The sequence below is a fragment of the Bufo gargarizans genome, chromosome 1, assembly GCF_014858855.1.
Source record: "Bufo gargarizans isolate SCDJY-AF-19 chromosome 1, ASM1485885v1, whole genome shotgun sequence".
In the NCBI taxonomy this organism is placed as follows: domain Eukaryota; kingdom Metazoa; phylum Chordata; class Amphibia; order Anura; family Bufonidae; genus Bufo; species Bufo gargarizans.
In genome coordinates, this window is record NC_058080.1 from 578,038,908 (window position 1) to 578,058,185 (window position 19,278).

The window sequence follows — 19,278 nt, forward strand, 5'->3', positions numbered from 1 at the left end:
AAACGCTATTGGAACAACTAATTGAAACTGGTGTGATATACCAGTTCCCCCCCAAAAAACGTATTGAGGCAGATGTGTGATATACAGTACCTATAATATAATTTCTATATAGTGCATTTGTATTGTGCAGCAGTTGTGTGTGGTTCTGCTGCGATACCGCAGCTATACAGAGGGACAAAGGCTATTGGAACAACTAATTGTAATTGGTGTGATATACCAGTTGCCCCAAAGAAAACTGATTAAGGGGTTCTATATACCTGCTTCCACAAATACTGCTCTTCTATAGGGACTTTGCCTGTAATTTTCAAAATTACCTTTTGACAGAGGAAGAGTTAGGCCATTCTGGTGGGGGGATCGGGCAGGTGCACCAGGCCAGAGCCTAAGTGGAAAGTTGGAGAAGGTGTGTGCGATTACGTCAAAGGACGCACCAGAGTTGGTTGAGTGGCTCACTCAGCCTTCCGCTTCTGCACCATCTTCATCCTCTGTATCAGCACCCTCCTCACTCTCTGCTGTCTGCACCCCCAAAGACACCACCACCACCATAGCCTCTCCACTCGAGTCAGAGGAATTATTTTCCCATCTATTCCCAGACCTTACCGATGCGCAGCCATTCTTTGCATCGGATCAGGAAGAGGTGGTAGCAACGGCCGCCACCCAGCGGTCTGACGACAGTACCCAGATCAGCCCAAGTAGGGTGGTCCCCGCTGTTGCTGCCTACTCCGAGATCTCTAATGTCAGTGGTGGTGAAGGTGATGATGACCTGTCGATGGACGTCACGTGGGTGACCACAAGAGAGGAAGAAGAGGGGAGTTCAGAGGGAGAGATGGAGCAGCAGATAGGTAGGAGAAATAGGAGAAGCATGCAGTACTTGCAGTGTACAGGAGGCGGTCACATCTGGCACTCCCAGGACGCAGGCACATGGCTCCACAGTGTGGGCTTTTGCTAACGTGTCAGCTGCTGACAATAGTGTTGCCATCTGCAGGCTGTGCTGTCAACGCATAAGTCACGGTAAGTCCAACATTCTCCTAGGGACAAACGCCTATAAGAAGGCACCTGGCCAACCATCACCAGTGGGAGCAACACCGTCAGAACCCACAAAGCCACACTCCCAGCGCTTCACGTCCTGCCTCTTCTCCTTCTCCTCTCTCCTCCCATTTGTCCTTCACTCCACCTTCCACCATGCCGTCATCGCTTTCATCTGGCAAAAGGTAGGGTTCCGTGGCCCAAATGTTCGAACGTAAAAAGTTGATGATGCCGGATAACCCTCTTGCCCAACGGCTGACCGCTGGCTTGTCGGAACTGCTAGCCCGCCAACTACTGCCATATAAACTGGTGCACTTGGAGGCCTTTAGAAATGTTGTGACCATGGCACACCGCAATGGAAGGTCCCTGGAAGGAAATATTTCTCCCAGAAGGGCATCCCAGAGCTTTATGGCCATATTCAGCGGCAAGTGAATGTATCTCTGGCACACAGTGTCGGTGCCAAGATACCTCTGACCACAGACATGTGGTGTAGCATACATGGGCAGGGAAGGTACATAACATTTACTGCCCACAGGGTGAACCTTCTGACGGCTGTCAAGCATGCAACCCATGGCACCCGTGTGGATTTGGTGTTACCACCATGGATTGCATGCAGGCCTGCCTCTTCTTCTCCTCCTCCTACTCCATCCTCCGTCTTCTCCTCGGCTGACTCCTCCTTTTCCACTGCTACCGCCTCTTCTGCTGCACCTCCCCAGAACCGACGTGCCAGGTGAGACGTTGCCATGCTGTGCTGCGGCTGTTGTGCCTGGAAGCTAAGAGCCACACCACTCCTGCACTCCTTTCAGCTCTGCGATCACAGGCCGATCAGTGGCTAACCCCGCTCAATTTGACAGTTGGTAAAGTGGTGTGCGACAACTGTGCCAATCTGCTGAGCTCGCTGAAACAGGGAAAAATGGCACACGTCCTGAACTTAATCGTGCAGAGATTCGTTGCCAAATACCCCGGGGTCCAGGACGTCTTGCAGCAGGCCAGGAAAATCTCTAGCCATTTTAGAAGATCTTACACGACCATGGCTTGCCTTGCTGACGTTCAGCGGCGACACCACCTGCCCATCAGACATGTGATTTGTGACTGCCCGATGCGCTGTTACTCCACCTTGTATATGCTTGATAGGCTGCTCCAGCAGAAACGTGCCGTTAACGACTGTACGAACTCTGTGGTAGGACAGATTCTGGGGAGCTTGGTCTTTTTCACCGCGCCATTGGCTGCTCATGTGCTACGCATGCAGAATTCTGCGGCCATTTGATGAGATCACCACACTGGTCAGTCGCAGCCAGGGCGCCATCAGTGACATTGTACCTTACGCTTTCTTTCTGGAGCGTGCAATGCGTCGTGTCATTGATCAAGCCGTCAAGGAGCAGGAAGTCGCAATGTTTTGAGAGATGCTGCATTCTGCTGTTGCGGGCACTGGTAGAGGAATTTCCACCCACAAAGAATTCTTTGGGGCCTGTAACCTAACTGGCAAACAGTAAAATTGTTAAACGGTGACCACCTAATGTACCTCCAGCCACATAATGACTTGATATTTTCTGTACGTTGAATGCATAATTTTTGGGGCCTTTAATGTAACTGGCCAACAGTAAAATTGTTATACGGTGACCGCCTAATGTACCTCCAGCCACATAATCACTTGATGTTTGCTGTCCAGTAAATGCCTAATGTTTGGGGCCTGTACTCCACTGGCCTGCAGTAAAATTGATATCCAATGATCGTTTAATATACCTCCAGCCACATAATCACTTGATCTTTTTTGTACGGTGAATGCATAATTTTTGGGGACTGTAATCTAACTGGCCAACAGTAAAATTGTTATACATTGACCGCCTAATGTACCTCCAGCCACATAATCACTTGATCTTTTCTGTATAGCGAATGCATAATTTTTGGGGCCTATAATCTAACTGGCCAATAGTAAAGTTGTTATACGGTGACCGCCTAATGTTCCTCCAGCCACATTATCAATTGTTCTCTTCTGTCCGGTGAATGAATAATGTTTGGGGCCTGTAGTCCACTGGCCTGCAGTAAAATTAATATCCATTAACTGTCTAATATTTCTCCAACCACATAATCACTTGATCTTTTCTGTACGGTGAATGCCTAATTGTTGGGGCTTCGGAGGAATTTAACACCTGTGAGGACCACGTGTTATCGAATTTCACCTATTATCATTTGGGTTTTATTCAAGAGGGGGATTTCATTAGCCATGTTTTTAATCCAATTTTATATTTTTAGTTCTTTTAAACATATGTATGTGACATGTATTTGTACTGGCCTGCAGTAAAATTGATATCCAATGACCGTCTAATATACCTTCAGCCACATAATCACTTCATTTTTTCTGTCGGGTGGATGCCTAATGTTTGGGGCCTATACTTCATTGGCCTGCAGTAAAATTGTTATCCAATGACCGTCCAATATACCTAGAGCCACATTATCAATTGTTCTTTTCTGTACGGTGAATAAATAATTTTTGGGGCCTGTAGTCCACTGGCCTGCAGTAAAATTGATATCCATTGACCGTCTAATATACCTCCAGCCACATAATCACTTGATCTTTTATGTACGGTGAATGCATAATTTTTGGGGCCTGTAATCTAACTGGTCAACAGTAAAATTGTTATACGGTGACCACCTAATGTACCTCCTGCCCCTCTGGTATGTCACTGTCCATGTTGTGGGACGATTTGTGCACTTCTAGTAAGTATTTGGTTGCTGCAAATATGACCTGACGGTTTTTCAGGTTTGCTGGCCATTAAAGTGAATGGGGCACGCCATGAACTTGCGGTTCACGAACATTTGATTGCGGTCGCGAATTGTCCCGGCCGATGTTTGTCCATCACTAATCTGTAACATACCCAAGACGGATCCGTTATGAACTCCATTGAAAGTCAATGGGAGACGGATCAGTTTTCTATTGTGTCAGAGAAAACAGATCTGTCCCCATTGACTTGCATTGTGTGCCAGTATGGGTCCGTTTGGCTCAGTTCCGTCAAGCGGACAGCAACATGCTGCAGGCAGCTTTTTGGTGTCCGCCTCCAGAGCGGAATGGAGACTGATGGGAGGCAAACTGATGCTTTCTAAGCGGATCCTTTTCCAGTCAGAATGCATTAGGGCAAAACTTATTCATTTTGGACCGTCTGTGAGAGCCCAAGACGGATCTCACAAGCGGAAAGCCATATACCTGCACATCTTCGCTGCAGTCTGTAACAACCAGTGGCAGGAGGACTGGACCTGCGCAGGAGAAAGCAGTATGTGTAGAATCCGTTTTTACTGTACAACATTTAGGAGCATGTCTGAGATCTTTTTATTATCTTGAACAAACCTTTAAGGGTGCGGCTACAAGTGTCGAGCAAGTCGCAGACAAGTTGCATGACACAAAAATATGTGCAACTTGCCTGCACTTCCTGTCATGTGACTATTTTCAGACTGTGATTTAGGTGTGAAAACAGAGCCAAGTCACAGGTGAGTCGCCTGTCACGTGCATCTCCCATGAGGGTCAATGGAGGAAAAGTCACACGCGACTTGCAACACAAAATCTCATAAGTCTGGATTTATTGTGACACCATTGACAAACATGAAATTAGCAGCACCCTTAAGATGGCAAATAAACATGTCAATAAGAATATATTGTAAGGGACATAGTTACCATTGACAATTCTGGCCACTCTCCAAAGTCTGAGTAAGATTAACAGCCCGACTGCGTTGAAGATATCTTCCCGGGTTATATAGACCACGTCGATGATAAATGATATTATAACAATAACTGCATCAAACACTTCAAACTTGTGGTGGAAAAACTCCAGTCGAAAGGCATATAGTTTACCAACAATTTCCAGCAAAAAGAAGGACAATACAGAAAGGCTCAAACAATGGAATATCTGGTGAAGAGGCAAAATAACAAGAAACACATGTTTATTCAGAAGCACTTTTTATATATACTTCATATATGGGGAGATTTATCAAACTGGTGTAAAGTAGAACTGGCTTAGTTGCCCATAGCAACCAATCAGATGCATTGTGTTTTGCATGCGCGTGATAAAAAACTAACTGTGGTACCCAGACCCGAACTTCTTCACAGAAGTTCAGGTTTGGGTTCAAGGTTGTGTAGATGTTATTATTTTCCCTTATAACATGGTTATAAGGGAATACAGAATGCATTTGCTTGCGGATGCTTGCGATTTTCACGCAACCCCATTCATTTCTATGGGGCCTGCATTACGTGAAAAACGCACAAAGAGGAGCATGCTGCGATTTTCACGCAACGCACAAGTGATGCGTGAAAATCACTGCTCATGTGCACAGCCCCATAGAAATGAATGGGTCCGGATTCAGTGTGGGTGCAATGCGTTCACCTTACGCATTGCACCCGCGCGGAAATCTCGCCTGTGTGAAAGGGGCCTAAGAGTTAGCAATTAGACTTTTAAAAATAAAGTTGAACAGTCTTAGAAGTTGTTGTGCAATAAAGTCTGTTCTTACCTCTGGTACAATGTGGTCAACTTTGTTATGTAATAATTCCAAGTCTAAAAGTACCTCGATAAGAACAAATATAGCATCCAGAATAACCAGGCACACAATGACAATCTGTAAAAACAATCATGAAATAGCATGGTGAGATGGATACCACTTCATTACAGTGCAATAAGAAAAATAAAAAAAAGGCAGCAAATAGCCAATTCATGTAAAGTATAAGGCTACATTACCTGGAAATCATCTACAATAACATCAAGCCTTACAGTATGTGTTATATCAGGAAATAGTCTACAAATTAGATTTGTAAGCAGATGGTAACAAGTCTATATAGAAAGTACCTGAAACTTGTGGCAACTAAGGAGCCACCTTAGGTTATCTCTGAAGGAGTATGAAGAGGTAATTGAATCGGGCGTCTTCTGAGGCTCTTCTTCCGGCTGCTTCTCCTCATCCACGTTCCACTGCCTTTCATTTTGTTTGTCACCCACAGAGGTAAAATGCTTCAGGTACTTGGACATGGTTGTCAGCAGCTAAATGTTCATCACTCTGAACAGTAGGACTAACCTGATGCAAGGTTACACCAATCTAAGATCTGGGAGAGAAGAATGTCCACATTTACACACAGTCTTTTGAGAGAAAAAAAAGGTGGGTGGGTTATGAAGCACAAAGTCATTTCAAGCTCATCTACTAGAAACATTCTGAATAAATACTAAGTTTTTTTTAATTTTTATTTAGTTTCTATTAAAGAACATTCCTGGTGGAATAGTGGAAATAAAGGACATGTACAGTAATCTAAAATGTACAGTGCATGAGATTAGGATCAATATCTAAGATTTCTTTACTGCACATAAAGCCCTGTACGTGGAGCTTGGAACCCCGACTTAGGGGTGGGATTCAAATTTTTAACAGATTCCCTACTCAACGGTGGACATGTGGTGTCACGACACATGCTTACATATACATACACCATATATATGCAACACACTATATATACACTACACACATACCACCCAACTTTTAAAAAGTCTAAGGAGCTAAAGTATGGAATCATCTCCAGCTGCCTCTGTAATTTTAACAATCGGATATGGAGAACCTGAGGTAACTGGCTGAATCCCATGCCTGGTCTAACTCCTGCCACTCCCTCCGATTAGATGTTTTCGCACTGGAAACAACATAATGGACGGAAGGCTCTATTTACTTTGTTAGTGGCCATGCTGTGTTACTGTAGCTCTAGTCCCATTCACTTGGAGCTTAGCTGCAGCAAGCCAGCATGGCCACTACACAGTGGATGGAGCTGTCTGCTTTTGACTCAGCTGACTATGTTATTTCCAATGCCAGTGGCTGCCAAAAAAGACCGACTGATAATGATAGACCCCCAGTGATCTGATGTTGATAGGCCATCAGTACCTAGACACACCCTTTAAATGAATTAAAAATAAAATAATCACAGAAATGCGTCTTCTCTTTCAGATTGATCTTCTGTATTAGCAATGAATGGGTAATACATTTGGAAGAAAATGACATCACTAATAACCAACCAGCTTGAATATGGACAAATATCTGAAGATAGTTCTACAAATAGCTTTTGCACTGTTGAGAGTGAGGCCTAAGATCGCATTCACGCTGTCAGTGTTTGGTCAGTGATTTCCATCAGTGATTGAGAGCCAGAAACCTGGAATGAGGCCTACACAGGTATAAGGGAAAAATCTGCACCTGGTCTGTGTTCAGACCTGCTCTGAGCTTTGAGCTTTGGCTCAAAATAACTGATGGAAATCACTGACCAAACACTGACTGTGTGAAAGCAGCCCAATTCACACATCAGTGATTTTTTTTATAACTGATTGTGAGATAAAATCAGGTGCGGGTTAAAAACACAGAACAGGTGCAAATCTTTCCATTCTACCTTCTTTGTGCAGGCTGGAAATCACTGACCAAAACACTGATGTGTGAACTAGGCCTTACTAGTCTTCTGGAAACGATAAAGAACCCACACCTACCCTTTGCATTTGCTTTTTATAAATAACAGTTGGATAGACTCCAGTCTTGACATCATTCATGAAGAGTAGTGCAGACAAGGACCTGCTTGCAGATTAAGAATTTATTTTGTATCAGTCACAGACTTTTTTGGGATGAGTAGTACATTTTAATGGCACAATTTGGCATCTTACACAACTCTAAAAACATTATATGGTGAAACCGAAAAAAGGGCAATTCTGCCATTGTCTTTAGGGTTTTTGTTTTTACGATGTTCATTGTGCAGTAAAAATTAGATGAAAAGCATATTCTGCAGGTCAGTACAACTATGGTGATACCAAATGTATATATTTGTTTATTAGGTTTTACTGCTTTTAAGGAAATAAAAGCAAGTGGCGTACCTTCAATGAAGACAGACCACAGACTGCTATGGAGCCGGGGGTGAGCGTGTTGCAAAGACATTATAATAGCTTCTGTTGCACTGTATAAATTCCTATGAATTGAAGCTGGAGAATTTATCAATGTATTTGTAGTTGTCTGCTGTGAATACATTGAGGAGTTTGTTGTTTGGGATAAGCACCGTGTTTTTGAAACGCCTTTTCTGCTTTTTCTGAAGCAGAAGTCGGATAAAATGGGTGAGGCCGGGGTGTGGCAAGCCACGAGTGAGTGAGGATGCGCTCTCCCAGAGCATCTCTGGTGAATTTTCCCCACACCAGCTGCTTCCAAATGGGAAAAACCTTAAAGAAGGGTAGAGTGCGACCACCGGCTCCCCTGACGTCCTCTCAAGGCGACATCCCCAGCTTCTTTACGCGGCAATCCGCCTCACCAGGTTCCGCTCTTCACAGCCTCGTCATGCGCTCCCAAGATGGCGCCGTCGCCCGTGCAGTGCGACCTTTAGAAGTGCTACAAGAGGCACCTGGGAGCCCTGCTTCACACTCAGGCAGGCGCCCTTTCATCGTCGGTGCCCTCCATCCTTGCCTCTGCGACTCCCAGGCACGACTCTGCAGCCCAGACCAGAACCTTCCGGCTACTCCTATATCGTGCTCCCCACATGCGCACACTGACCCTGCTGCCATACACCTGCTGGAACCTCTACTCCCCTCTGCAGCGCCATCAGTCATTGCTGCATACCAGATCAGTCCTGGGGACTCATCCCGCTCCTCACAGACTGCAGCTCCACATACTGCTAGCCCTGCCACTTTAATGGCTCTTGCTCCAGGACCCCCAGTTAACCCCTTCTAGCCCAGTGAAAATTCACCCATAGTTCGCATCGTGCCAACCAGCTTAGGCACACGTCAGGAGCTCCTCTATTGCCACACCCGGGCCCTCATCTCCAGGGATGGACCTCGGACCGCCATCAAGGGTCACCCACTCAACCCATGCCTCATGTCTCCTCACATTCCACTGAGCAGGACCATCTTAGTCCTCTAGAGCACTAAAGATGTGATTTTCATATTACTTTGCTTATGCCCCGAGTCTCAGTGATGTAAAAGTTATGTATGCCAAATTTCAAGAAGATTGGATAATAATTAGGGTTTGCACACATTCACTTTTATTACTACTCTCACTCCTGTACCTGTTCAGGATCCCGTGGGCTCTGCATCAAGCAAGGTGGATGGCAAAGGCAATATATACACTTAAAATTGTCCTCTTCACTAAACAGTTGAATATTCCTCAACGAGAATTGAAAGGAATGACATGGGTTGCACATTTTGTCAGCCTTATATATGTTCACTTTTTGCACAAGGCAATTGTAAGTCGATGGGCTCCAAAGAATGATTTGGATATGCTACAGCTTCTGAGCACAGATGAAGACGTCAAAAAAGTGCTCTCACAGTTGCTAAGAGACAGCTTTGGTATCTGTTAGACACAAACGTAGGGTTGGCTTTTTTGGACGAACGTATTACTCAGGCTATAAAGAAAAATATGGCTACAATTTTCGAAACCAAATTTACAAATAAAAAGTTAATGAAGCGATTAGAGGGTAGAAACCTAGTTTTTGAAGGAAAAGACCTGAGCCATTTAGTTACTAATAAAACAAAGACGTTCTTTGAATTGTTTAGGATCCACAACGTGACAGAATACTGCAGTGATTCTCTAAGAAGCCACGTGAATGCTCTTAAGGCGGTCAATGATACAGCAGAAAGAGGAATTGCTCTGATAAAAAAGTTTAAAGAATCTGTCAGGGACGAAAGTCGTCACCAAACTAACAAAAGAAGGGATTGAATTATTCAAAGTTCAACACGTTTTGCCTATCATACTACCTATTAATCTTACTGTCTAGTTTTAATATTATTTTAAGTTTGTGGTTTCTAGTTTCCCAATAAAAGTAATTATCATTGAATAATTATACTTTTTAGGTAATAGGAATAGCTCACTTCTATGTGATACGGATCAGGTGCTCTAGTCCAAAGAAGCTGTATCACCCATACAGATAAAGGTTAAGAATAAAGAGAAAATGATGGACTGGCACTCTGTATGTGTGGATAAAAACAATCCTAAATACAATGTAAAGTGATCACGTACAATTTAATTAGAACAATAAGCAATAAAATACACAGTAAAATTCAATAAATGCAAATGTCACCTAGGGGTATATAAATGAATAAATAGATAAATCGCAAGATATAACTAAGGGTCGGTGGTATGAAACAAAGCAAGCGAATAATACAATGATTCTTTGAAGAGATATTGTAGTCTGTTCCCTACTCCACAGACCTCTTTGGGAAAAAAAAGGAGGAAAGTCCTGTCTGACTGCAGATAGTGGATCAATGTCCAAATTGTAGGAGCAATGTAATGCAGTTTTGTATTGTTTTGAACCCTGTATAGGGTCTTACCTTCTCCTTGGTCGAGGCAAAATATGTGGAAATACAGCCTTCCAGACCTGGATGTTGAAGGGAAATGTTCTTTTAGAACAACCGCTGCTGCGTTGATTATCTCTGGCTTGTTCGTACGGACGCCAGCATGTCACGTAGTCACGTCTCAAGCCGTAGTATGTAATTCACCGCTGAAGGTATCGCGGGACTTGATGCCGAGATTTCGGATGGAGAAAACTGTGACAGGGTTCAGAGTGCTCCAATCTTTCGGGAATAATGACCGAAAAGATATGGTTCAAATTTTCTGCAGATATTTGTAAAGAGGCCTCTTTGTTGTCCAAAAGGGAGTAGTACGCTGTTTCACGCCAGACGCGTTTCGGGGACCTCTTACCCCTTCCTCAGTGGCAGCTCCATCATTTTCTAATTATACTTTTTGCCTACTTTTACAAAACTGAGCAAAGTGTGCAACCTCATAATATTATCCAATCTTCTTGAAATTTGGCATACATATCTTTTACATTACTGAGACTCGGGGCATAAGCAACATCTGCAACAATTTTTAATTTTATTTTTTTCATTACAAAATGAAACACCCTACTGTCCAGCTTTGCTACCAGCATCCTACAAGAATGTAAAAAGGAATTCTCCCAGGTCCGCTCTGAGCTAGCTGTGCTTGACACTACAATTAATTATGCTACATAAGACCATGCAAACCTTGCCGCCACTGTCCAAGCTCTACAAGAAAAGGCCTAAGCTCACTACGATCAACTTTACGCTATACAACAACACCTAGACGATACAGAAAACTGCAGTCGCTGATTAGAGGTCTTCCGGAATCAATAACGACGGTGGATCTTGTACCCATTATCGTGACGATATTTAATGGAATCCTAGGACGCCCACCGAACTCCCACATAGATATTGACAGAGCGCATAGAGCTCTTAGGCCTCCTAACCCTGATGGTGCCAGACCAAGAGACGTTATTTGCCGAATGCACTTCTACGTCATTAAAGAGCAAATCTTAAGCAAAGCTCGACAATCCTCTCCCATGTCCCATGAAGGGGCCCCCATTATGTTACTACAGGACTTTTCAAGCCACACCCTGTCTCATTACTGGACCTCCTCAGGAACTGTGAAATTTCCTATCACTGGGGTTATCTATTCGCCCTATTTGCTGGTTACAAAGGTCATATTGCCACTCTCCATCATCCCTCGGACTTGCCACACTTTCAGACGCAACTGGACCTGCCACCTGTCAAGCTGGGTTCCTGGCCTTCCATTTCACCACCAGCTCCAACAACGCGGAAACAGCCTTGTCCACTGCAAGCCACGTGCACAGAGTCTCCTGGACTGAGCAAGCCAATCCCTCGTGGACGACGAAGGCGACAATCAGCTGGGCCCCAACGAGGTTCCTCATTCAACTCCGTCACCTGAAAACCACCTGCTGTTCCTAATTGGGACTGTTGATTTGTAACCACTGCAGCTCTTCTCCTCTTTTTGCCTTGTATCTTTTCGCTTCTTCTGCTCCCTCTTAAAAGTTGGTGATAAAGGTCTGATAGGTAACCTTGACAGGGAATGTAGGGGGCCTGCTCTTCTCTGGCTGTAACTGCCCCCCAATAGTCTGAGACACTCTCCCAGGGCTGTTTAGACCCTGGTGACTGTCTCTCCAGACCCTTTGGTCACACTAATTACCCACCTCCTCTCTTCATCCACCTCCTCTCTTCATTCTCTCCTTGTGGTTGTTCCTTTTTCTTTTACTTTTTTCTTGTTCTCTATTTGCTCTCCCACCCTCTTGTTCCTGGTGTTTTCCCCCCAGGTATGATGTCACTCAAGATAACGTCCTTTAATGCAAAGGGCCTTAACACCCCTGAGAAGAGAATCCAAGTACTTCATCACTTTCATCGCCAAAAGGTACATATTGTTTGTTTTCAGGAAACACACTTCAAGGAGGGTAGTGTTCCTGGCATCCGTTATCGGCACTACACAACTTGGCACCTCGCAAATAACCTGGTGAACAAAACAAAATGAGTAGCCATAGCGATCCATAAATCCTCACCTCATCAGGTGCTGAGTTGTACTGCTGATCCTGGGGCCAGGTACCTGATCCTTACACTTTTGATTGGTGGTCGTAAATTCACATTTCTTAACGCTTATGCCCTCAATCATAACCAGGCCTAATTTATATTAGACTTAGTTTACACGGCGTTGCCCCTCATTCGCGGAACGGTTGTATTCTGTAGCGATTTTAATCTAACCCCGGACCCCACGCTTGATAACTCAACTGGACACACTTCCCTTTCCTACTCGACCATTAAAAGGGTCAAAAGAGCACTACTCCAGCTACAATTATATAAATCATGGCGCCTCCAGCATCCGGCGGACAAGGACTACACCTTCTATTCTGCCCCTACTCCTCCTATAGCCGCATAGATTACATCTTACTTCAACAATCGTCCCTTTCATTTCTGGAGTCTACACAAATAAGCAATATTCTGTGGTCAGACTATGCTCCGGTATTCTGCTCCTTAAACCTCCCATTCCTCGCCAAACGCGAGTGGACCTGGTGTCTGAATGAGTCTCTCCTTCTTGATTCAGTATGTGTAGGTTCTTTCTGATCACAGCGCAGACCCTACTCCTCTTCCACTTCTAAGGGGAGCCTTGAAATGTGTCCTGCGTGGAGTTCTAATCAAACACAACTCCCGTCTCAAGAGGGAGAAAGCACATTCCCTTAAACGTGCGCTACAGAAAGTTGCCAGCTTGAAGCTTGCCTAACAGCGAGCACTATTCTTGTCGACTCTTCGTGATCTTCATAATGCATGTTGAGAAGCTAAATGCCTCCTAGAGACATCTTCCAAGCACATGATTCAACTGTGTCGTAGCAAATTCTATGAATATGGAAACGAGAGTGGGCGTTTGCTGGCAAGGGCTCTCAGGGGGCAATTAGCCACTTCACACATCCCTGCCATTAAAACCGAATAGTACATACCACTACAGAAATTGCTTCCACTTTTCACTGTTCCTACTCTGAGCTCTGCAACTTGCCCATCTCCCCCCCTAACACAACCTGACTGTGCACCTGAATCCTCTCTCAGCCCCCTAGGCTATCTGAATTGGAGTCTGCTAGCCTAGAAGCGCCATTCACAGAAGGCGAACTCCAAGCGGTCCTTAAGTCTCCACCAGGGAGCAAGAGCCCAGGCCCAGATGGGTTCACGCCAGGTTTTATCAATCCTACTTGACTTCTCTCCCCCCTTTCTTGCTTCGGGTCTTTAATATGGTGTCCCCTGGGTTTCCCTTCACGGGACAGACCACTGAGGCTCATATCGCTGTCATCCCCAAGCCTGGTAAGGACTTGCATTTATGTGATAGCTATCGCCCCATTTCTCTCCTAAATGTTGATCTTAAAATATTTGCCAAACTATTAGCAAATAGACTGAATGTCTTTTTACGCTCAATTATCCACCCTGACCAGGTTGGTTTCATGCCGGGGCGGGAGGCTCGGGATAACACCCCTAAAACAATGGACATCATCCACCACGCAAAAACAAACAAGATCCCTCTCATGATCCTGTCCTTTGATGCTGAAAAGGCCTTTGACCGCATTTCCTGGCACTCTATCCGTGCTGCCCTCTGTCATTTGGGTGTAGGTCCAGGATTCATGTCAAAGATCTTCAGTATGTACCAACAACCCTCGGCACGAGTCAAGGTTTATGGTACTCTCTCCCCTTCCATTCCCATCCACAACGGGATGAGACAAGGTTGCCCATTTTCTCCTCTGCTTTACGTCCTAGTTATCGAGCTAATGTCCTCTATACAAGCCAATTTGGACATATCCGGAGTAACAATTGGCGATCACAAATACATGTGCAGCCTTTGCAGATGATCTTCTGCTCTATATAACTAATCCCCAAATTTCCCTTCCATCCTTGCTCTCCCGCTTTAGCGATTGGACCAACTTCAAAATCAACATGACTAAATCTAGGCCCTAAACATCTCCCCACTCACTACCTTGGTTGCATCTCTCAAGAACTTATTCCCTTTTACCTGGCCACCGAATGGGATAACATACCTAGGTATAAAAATCGCTGCTGACCTGTCGCAACTCTATAGATTAAACTTCACCCCCCCTTCTCCAACAATTCCAGAGGAACTTGGATGCCTGGCGTCGACGGAATTTCTCCTGTTTTGGTAGAATTAGTATATTAAAGATGACCCTATTATCAAAATTACTCTATCTCCTGCACACCACCCCCCCTCCGTCTTCAAGTCGTATTCTGGTCCCAAGTACACTGATGCTTTGCGCAATTTGAATGGTCACCTGGTAGACCACGGATTAACTGGCTAATACTGACCCGTCCTAAAGAGGCGGGGAGGGGGTTGGTCTCCCGGACTGCAGTCTCTACTACCATTCTGCCGTCTACGCCCGGCTCCTGGACATAATGCACACTGACACCTCCAAATCCTGGTTACATATAACGCACAATTCCTCCCTTTGCGCTTTGACTGTACTCCCGTGGTTAACAGGCACCTCACGCTTCACTTCTTCTCAGCTTACAGGCCCATCACACCTTTGCGATATAAGCATCCATAAATTGTCCTACCTCTCTGATTGATCCTAATGGTCCCATGGTCCCAATCACTGACCACCCGCACTTCCCTCCAGGACACTCAAAGGCATGAAAACACACTCACTTCGATTTTGCCATGTCCTCTTGGGCTCTTCCCTGAAACCCCTGACTCAACTACTAGGGAACCCCTCCACTTTATCACGTAGTTGCTTTAAGTACCTGCAGCTACAGCACTTCTACTCCTCTATGAATAAATCCCATACATTAAGTCGGAAACTCACAGCATTCAAACAAATGTGCATAGCACCCTCAGCAGTATTTCGGAAAATATCAAACATATATACACTACTATTAAATCAATACTCCTCCTATTTTAGTAGTTTTTTATTGTTTATTTTTAATATGATACATGGGGAAGGAGGTTGAATTTTTAATATTTGCGGGTTTTATATATATAATTTTTTTTTATTTTTTTTTTTAAACTTTTCTTCTGAAGTCTCCCTATGGGATTTGACAATTTCATCACTTGTACTATACACTGAAATACTTCTGTGTGGTGATTTTACTGGCATTTTATCAGGAGTGTTAACCTGGCAAACCTAGGAGCCCCCAGTTTCCATGACAACTGATCACGACTCCTCAATCATGTTGGGGGGGGGGGGGGGGGAGGACTGAGTGTGCCACCTCCCTCTCCATTGACCATGGCATCGGAGGAGTTAAACAACTGAGATCAGCGTTATGTCTGATCTTGGCCACTGCAGGAGCGTGATTGCTATGCAAAACAGCCGACATCCTCAATGTAGCTTGTAGGCTTAGCTCCTTAGACTAAGCCTCCTGCTCCATACACTCATTGCACACAATGTACAGTTAAATTGTTATGTACAAAGGGGTTATCCAACACTAACATATGCTCCCCCATAGGCCGGGACGCTCACACTGATTCTACTTACCTGGTTCCCCGCGTCGCTCCTGGTCCCCACACGGTCCCCTATACATGGCATAAACATAAGCTGCACCACATTTATCACAGTGGCTCAGGCTGGATGATGATTTAGTGCAGGGATGGATGCTCTTGTCTAAATGTATCCACTGGAGATCCTGCACACAGCACTCACAGATGGTATAGACAGGGAGGCTCAGGGGAGTTTAGTAACTTTGCAACTAATGGTGGCTTTACACGGCACAATTTTCAGACTAATTATTGGGAACAAATGCTCGATAATTGGCCTGTGTAAAGCTGCTGCCGATCTGATGAACAAGCAAAACACTTATTCACACCTCAATAATTGTTTCTAGGCAGCAGAATATGCTTTGTAAACAGCACTCTACTGCCCAGAAACAATGAATTAGCTTCTGAGGATAAGCCATAGCAGTAGCCATCTTTTGTCCTCATACAGTGGAGGTGATTGCTGCATGTAAATGCAGCTCTTCACCTCCACTGATGAGCAGGCAGTTATTGGGAAGGAACGCTTCCTTTCTAATGATTGTCTGCTTGCTTGATGTGTATCAGTGCACTTTAATCATAGTAGGGACTTGTGTAATGTATTACTGCATTAATGCTCTTCGATAAGACAGATACGATTGCATAACTGGTCAGACTGGACTCGAATGACACAGCAGCCTATAATCAAAGGTTTCAAATTATATGGATGCAATAGAGCTGGGATGGAACAAATGACATTGCTAGAATATTACTGTAGAGTTAGCATACGTATTAAAAACAATGCTGGAGTGCTAAGTGTTTGCTATAGGCAACACTTCCATGGATTTTAACCCGGTTTCCGTTGCCACAGGACAATGTAAGTGCTGTATATAGTCATATTGTGGTGACAGACTCCATTTAAACATTAACAAATTAATTAAAATCTTTTAAGTTTCTTTGCATTGCACTCATGTTACATAAACACAACCTCTAGTAAAAAAAAATCTTTCAAACTAGTTATTTCAAGAAAAGTAACAATCCACTAATTAATTTCAAGTAGTGGGGGAGGCCGAGTCTAGCAGCCGAGCCGGATGCACGCAGCTCCGTGAGTTTTGCTGCAAGCCCAGCTATAGCGGGCAAAATAAAGTTCTTATCAAAGTAGTCATGGGCTAACTCACCAGAAAGAAGCAAAGAAACCCCTGGTCGACCGAAATCCAATTCCAGTCAGAGCGATATGGACAGATATCTAGGCTGTTTCCTGCAGCCTGGTCCTTCCTGAAGGCTGAATGTAGGACTGCGCATTGAGATGATGATGCCCATTGTGCTTTCAGTGCAGACACACACCCAGCAGTTCTTGTTGTGCAGTAAATAAACTATAAGATGCAGGTAGGAATTGAAGGGAAAGGTCTTCTAGGAGTGATCCAAAGTCCTAGTTTACACAGCTTGAAATTGCTCCATAGTTATGACGTGAGGCCACAAAGGTTATTAAATAAAGCTAAGATCACTTCTATAAATGCACTCATATTTCTGTCCATTTATTAAAAAATTATTCGGGTTTCATAATATTGATGATCTCAGGATAGGTCATCAATTGTACATCAGTGGTCCGACTGCCGGCACCCCCGCCGAATAGCTGTTTGAGGGTAATTATAGATCCATCTCTCATTTAATTGAATAGGATGAAAAGCTGTAAGGCCTCTTTCACACTTGCGTTGTCCGGATCCGGGGTGTACTCCACTTGCCGGAATTACACGCCGGATCCGGAAAAACGCAAGTGTACTGAAAGCATTTGAAGACGGATCCGTCTTCAAAATGCTTTCAGTGTTACTATGGCAGCCAGGACGCTATTAAAGTCCTGGTTAACCTTGTAGGAGCGGGGGAGCGGTATACTTGCAGTCCGTGCGGCTCCCGGGGCGCTCCAGAATGACGTCTGAGCGCCCCATGCGCATGGATGACGTGCCATGTGATCACGTCATCCATGCACCTGGGGCGCCCTGACGTCACTCTGGAGCGCCCCGGGAGCCGCACGGACGGTAAGTATGCTGCTCCCCACTACACTTTACCATGGCTGCCAGGACTTTAGCGTCCCGGCAGCCATGGTATCCATTCAGAAAAAGCTAAACGTCGGATCCGGCAATGCGCCGAAACGACGTTTAGCTTAAGGCCGGATCCGGATCAATGCCTTTCAATGGGCATTAATTCTGGATCCGGCCTTGCAGCAAGTCTTCAGGATTTTTGGCTGGAGCAAAAAGCGCAGCATGCTGCGGTATTTTCTCCAGCCAAAAAATGTTCCGGTCCGGAACTGAAGACATCCTGATGCATCCTGAACGGATTTCACTCCATTCAGAATGCATTAGGATAAAACTGATCAGGATTCTTCCGGCATAGAGCCCCGATGACGGAACACTATGCCGGAAGAAAAGAACGCAGATGTGAAAGAGCCCTAACTCGGCACCGTCACTACAATGTAGACTGCTTGCAGGGTGCTACCATTCCCCTGTCAGCACTAGTCAGACAGTGGGAACAGTGCAGACAGTGTCGGGCTGTTTAGGGACGAGGGGAATGGTAACACCCAGTTGTCAATTTAATCATTATTTACTAGGAGGAATAACAGAGAAATGAAGCAGTGCAGAGTTCAAAGCAAAGGTGCTGCCGATTTGTTATTTAAAGGGGTTGTCCACTTTTTACTATTGATGATCTGTCCTCAGGATAAAGAGGTAAGTATAGCAGCATTTTTTATTTTGCAGCATTCAGGACATGTCTGAGATTTTCTGTTATCTTGGACAAACCCTTTAATCTGCGAGATGTTTCAATATTATTTCATCTCATATGGTCAAATGTGTCCTTAACAAACTTGAATAAATCGGGTATTGTTCAGAGTACCAATAGATTTGGACAACTGACTCTGCTCAAGAGCTCAAATGACCAAAACTGTTTAGCAGGAGAAGGACTCAGGACTCCAGTTCTATTTGGTTATAACACGATGTCTGGCTGCAGACTGCGGTAAGGAGACTTCATAATGAGAATTTCCTTTTCAAAGCCAATTTAGGCACAACTGTCTTCACCAATGGTTGGCCTATGTTGTGCCATGTGACTGTTCTCCATCAGCATCAATATAAGCTGTCATTTCCCTTACATTGTCTTGCAGCCATAGACTAAAGACCACAACACGCAGAAGGGTTAAAATAATGTGGCAACAGAAACTGGTCCTGAGGCAAACCAGATAAAGTTATTTAAACTGAGTCGGTCCCCAGGAAATTCACTGTTAAATCAGACGCTGGATGTAATGCCGGGCGCAATCCACTCTGTGCACCCTTGTTCCTCCTGCTTCCTCTGTCCGCCTCTCCTTCTCCTCCTTAATTGAGAATGCTCCGGCACACTCCTCTTGCCTGGCCCTGTTAATCATGGAGAGGGAGGGACTGGCAGAGGAAGCACAATGGGCAAGGGTGCAAAGAGTGACTTGGGTGGGCCCTCGGTGCACTTAAAGGG

The 19,278-nt window shown here is 44.7% G+C and overlaps 1 protein-coding gene across 2 annotated transcripts in view; it reads right to left on the reverse strand.

The window, feature by feature from the left end:
* LOC122934942 (voltage-gated hydrogen channel 1-like) overlaps positions 1–17,074 on the reverse strand; it is a 29,371-nt gene extending 12,297 nt beyond the window's left edge. Inside the window, exons 1-4 of one of the 2 annotated variants that reach the window (XM_044290621.1) lie at positions 16,968–17,074; positions 5,853–6,103; positions 5,521–5,625; positions 4,691–4,922 (exon numbers count right to left, since the gene is read on the reverse strand). In XM_044290621.1, coding sequence (XP_044146556.1) covers positions 4,691–4,922; positions 5,521–5,625; positions 5,853–6,029 — 514 coding nt within the window. In that variant the 5' untranslated portion in view covers positions 6,030–6,103; positions 16,968–17,074. Of the gene's footprint in view, positions 1–4,690; positions 4,923–5,520; positions 5,626–5,852; positions 6,104–15,817; positions 15,903–16,967 lie in introns of those variants that run through there. The other variant, XM_044290629.1, reaches the window with a different exon arrangement.
* Between the last annotated feature and the right edge of the window lie 2,204 nt (positions 17,075–19,278).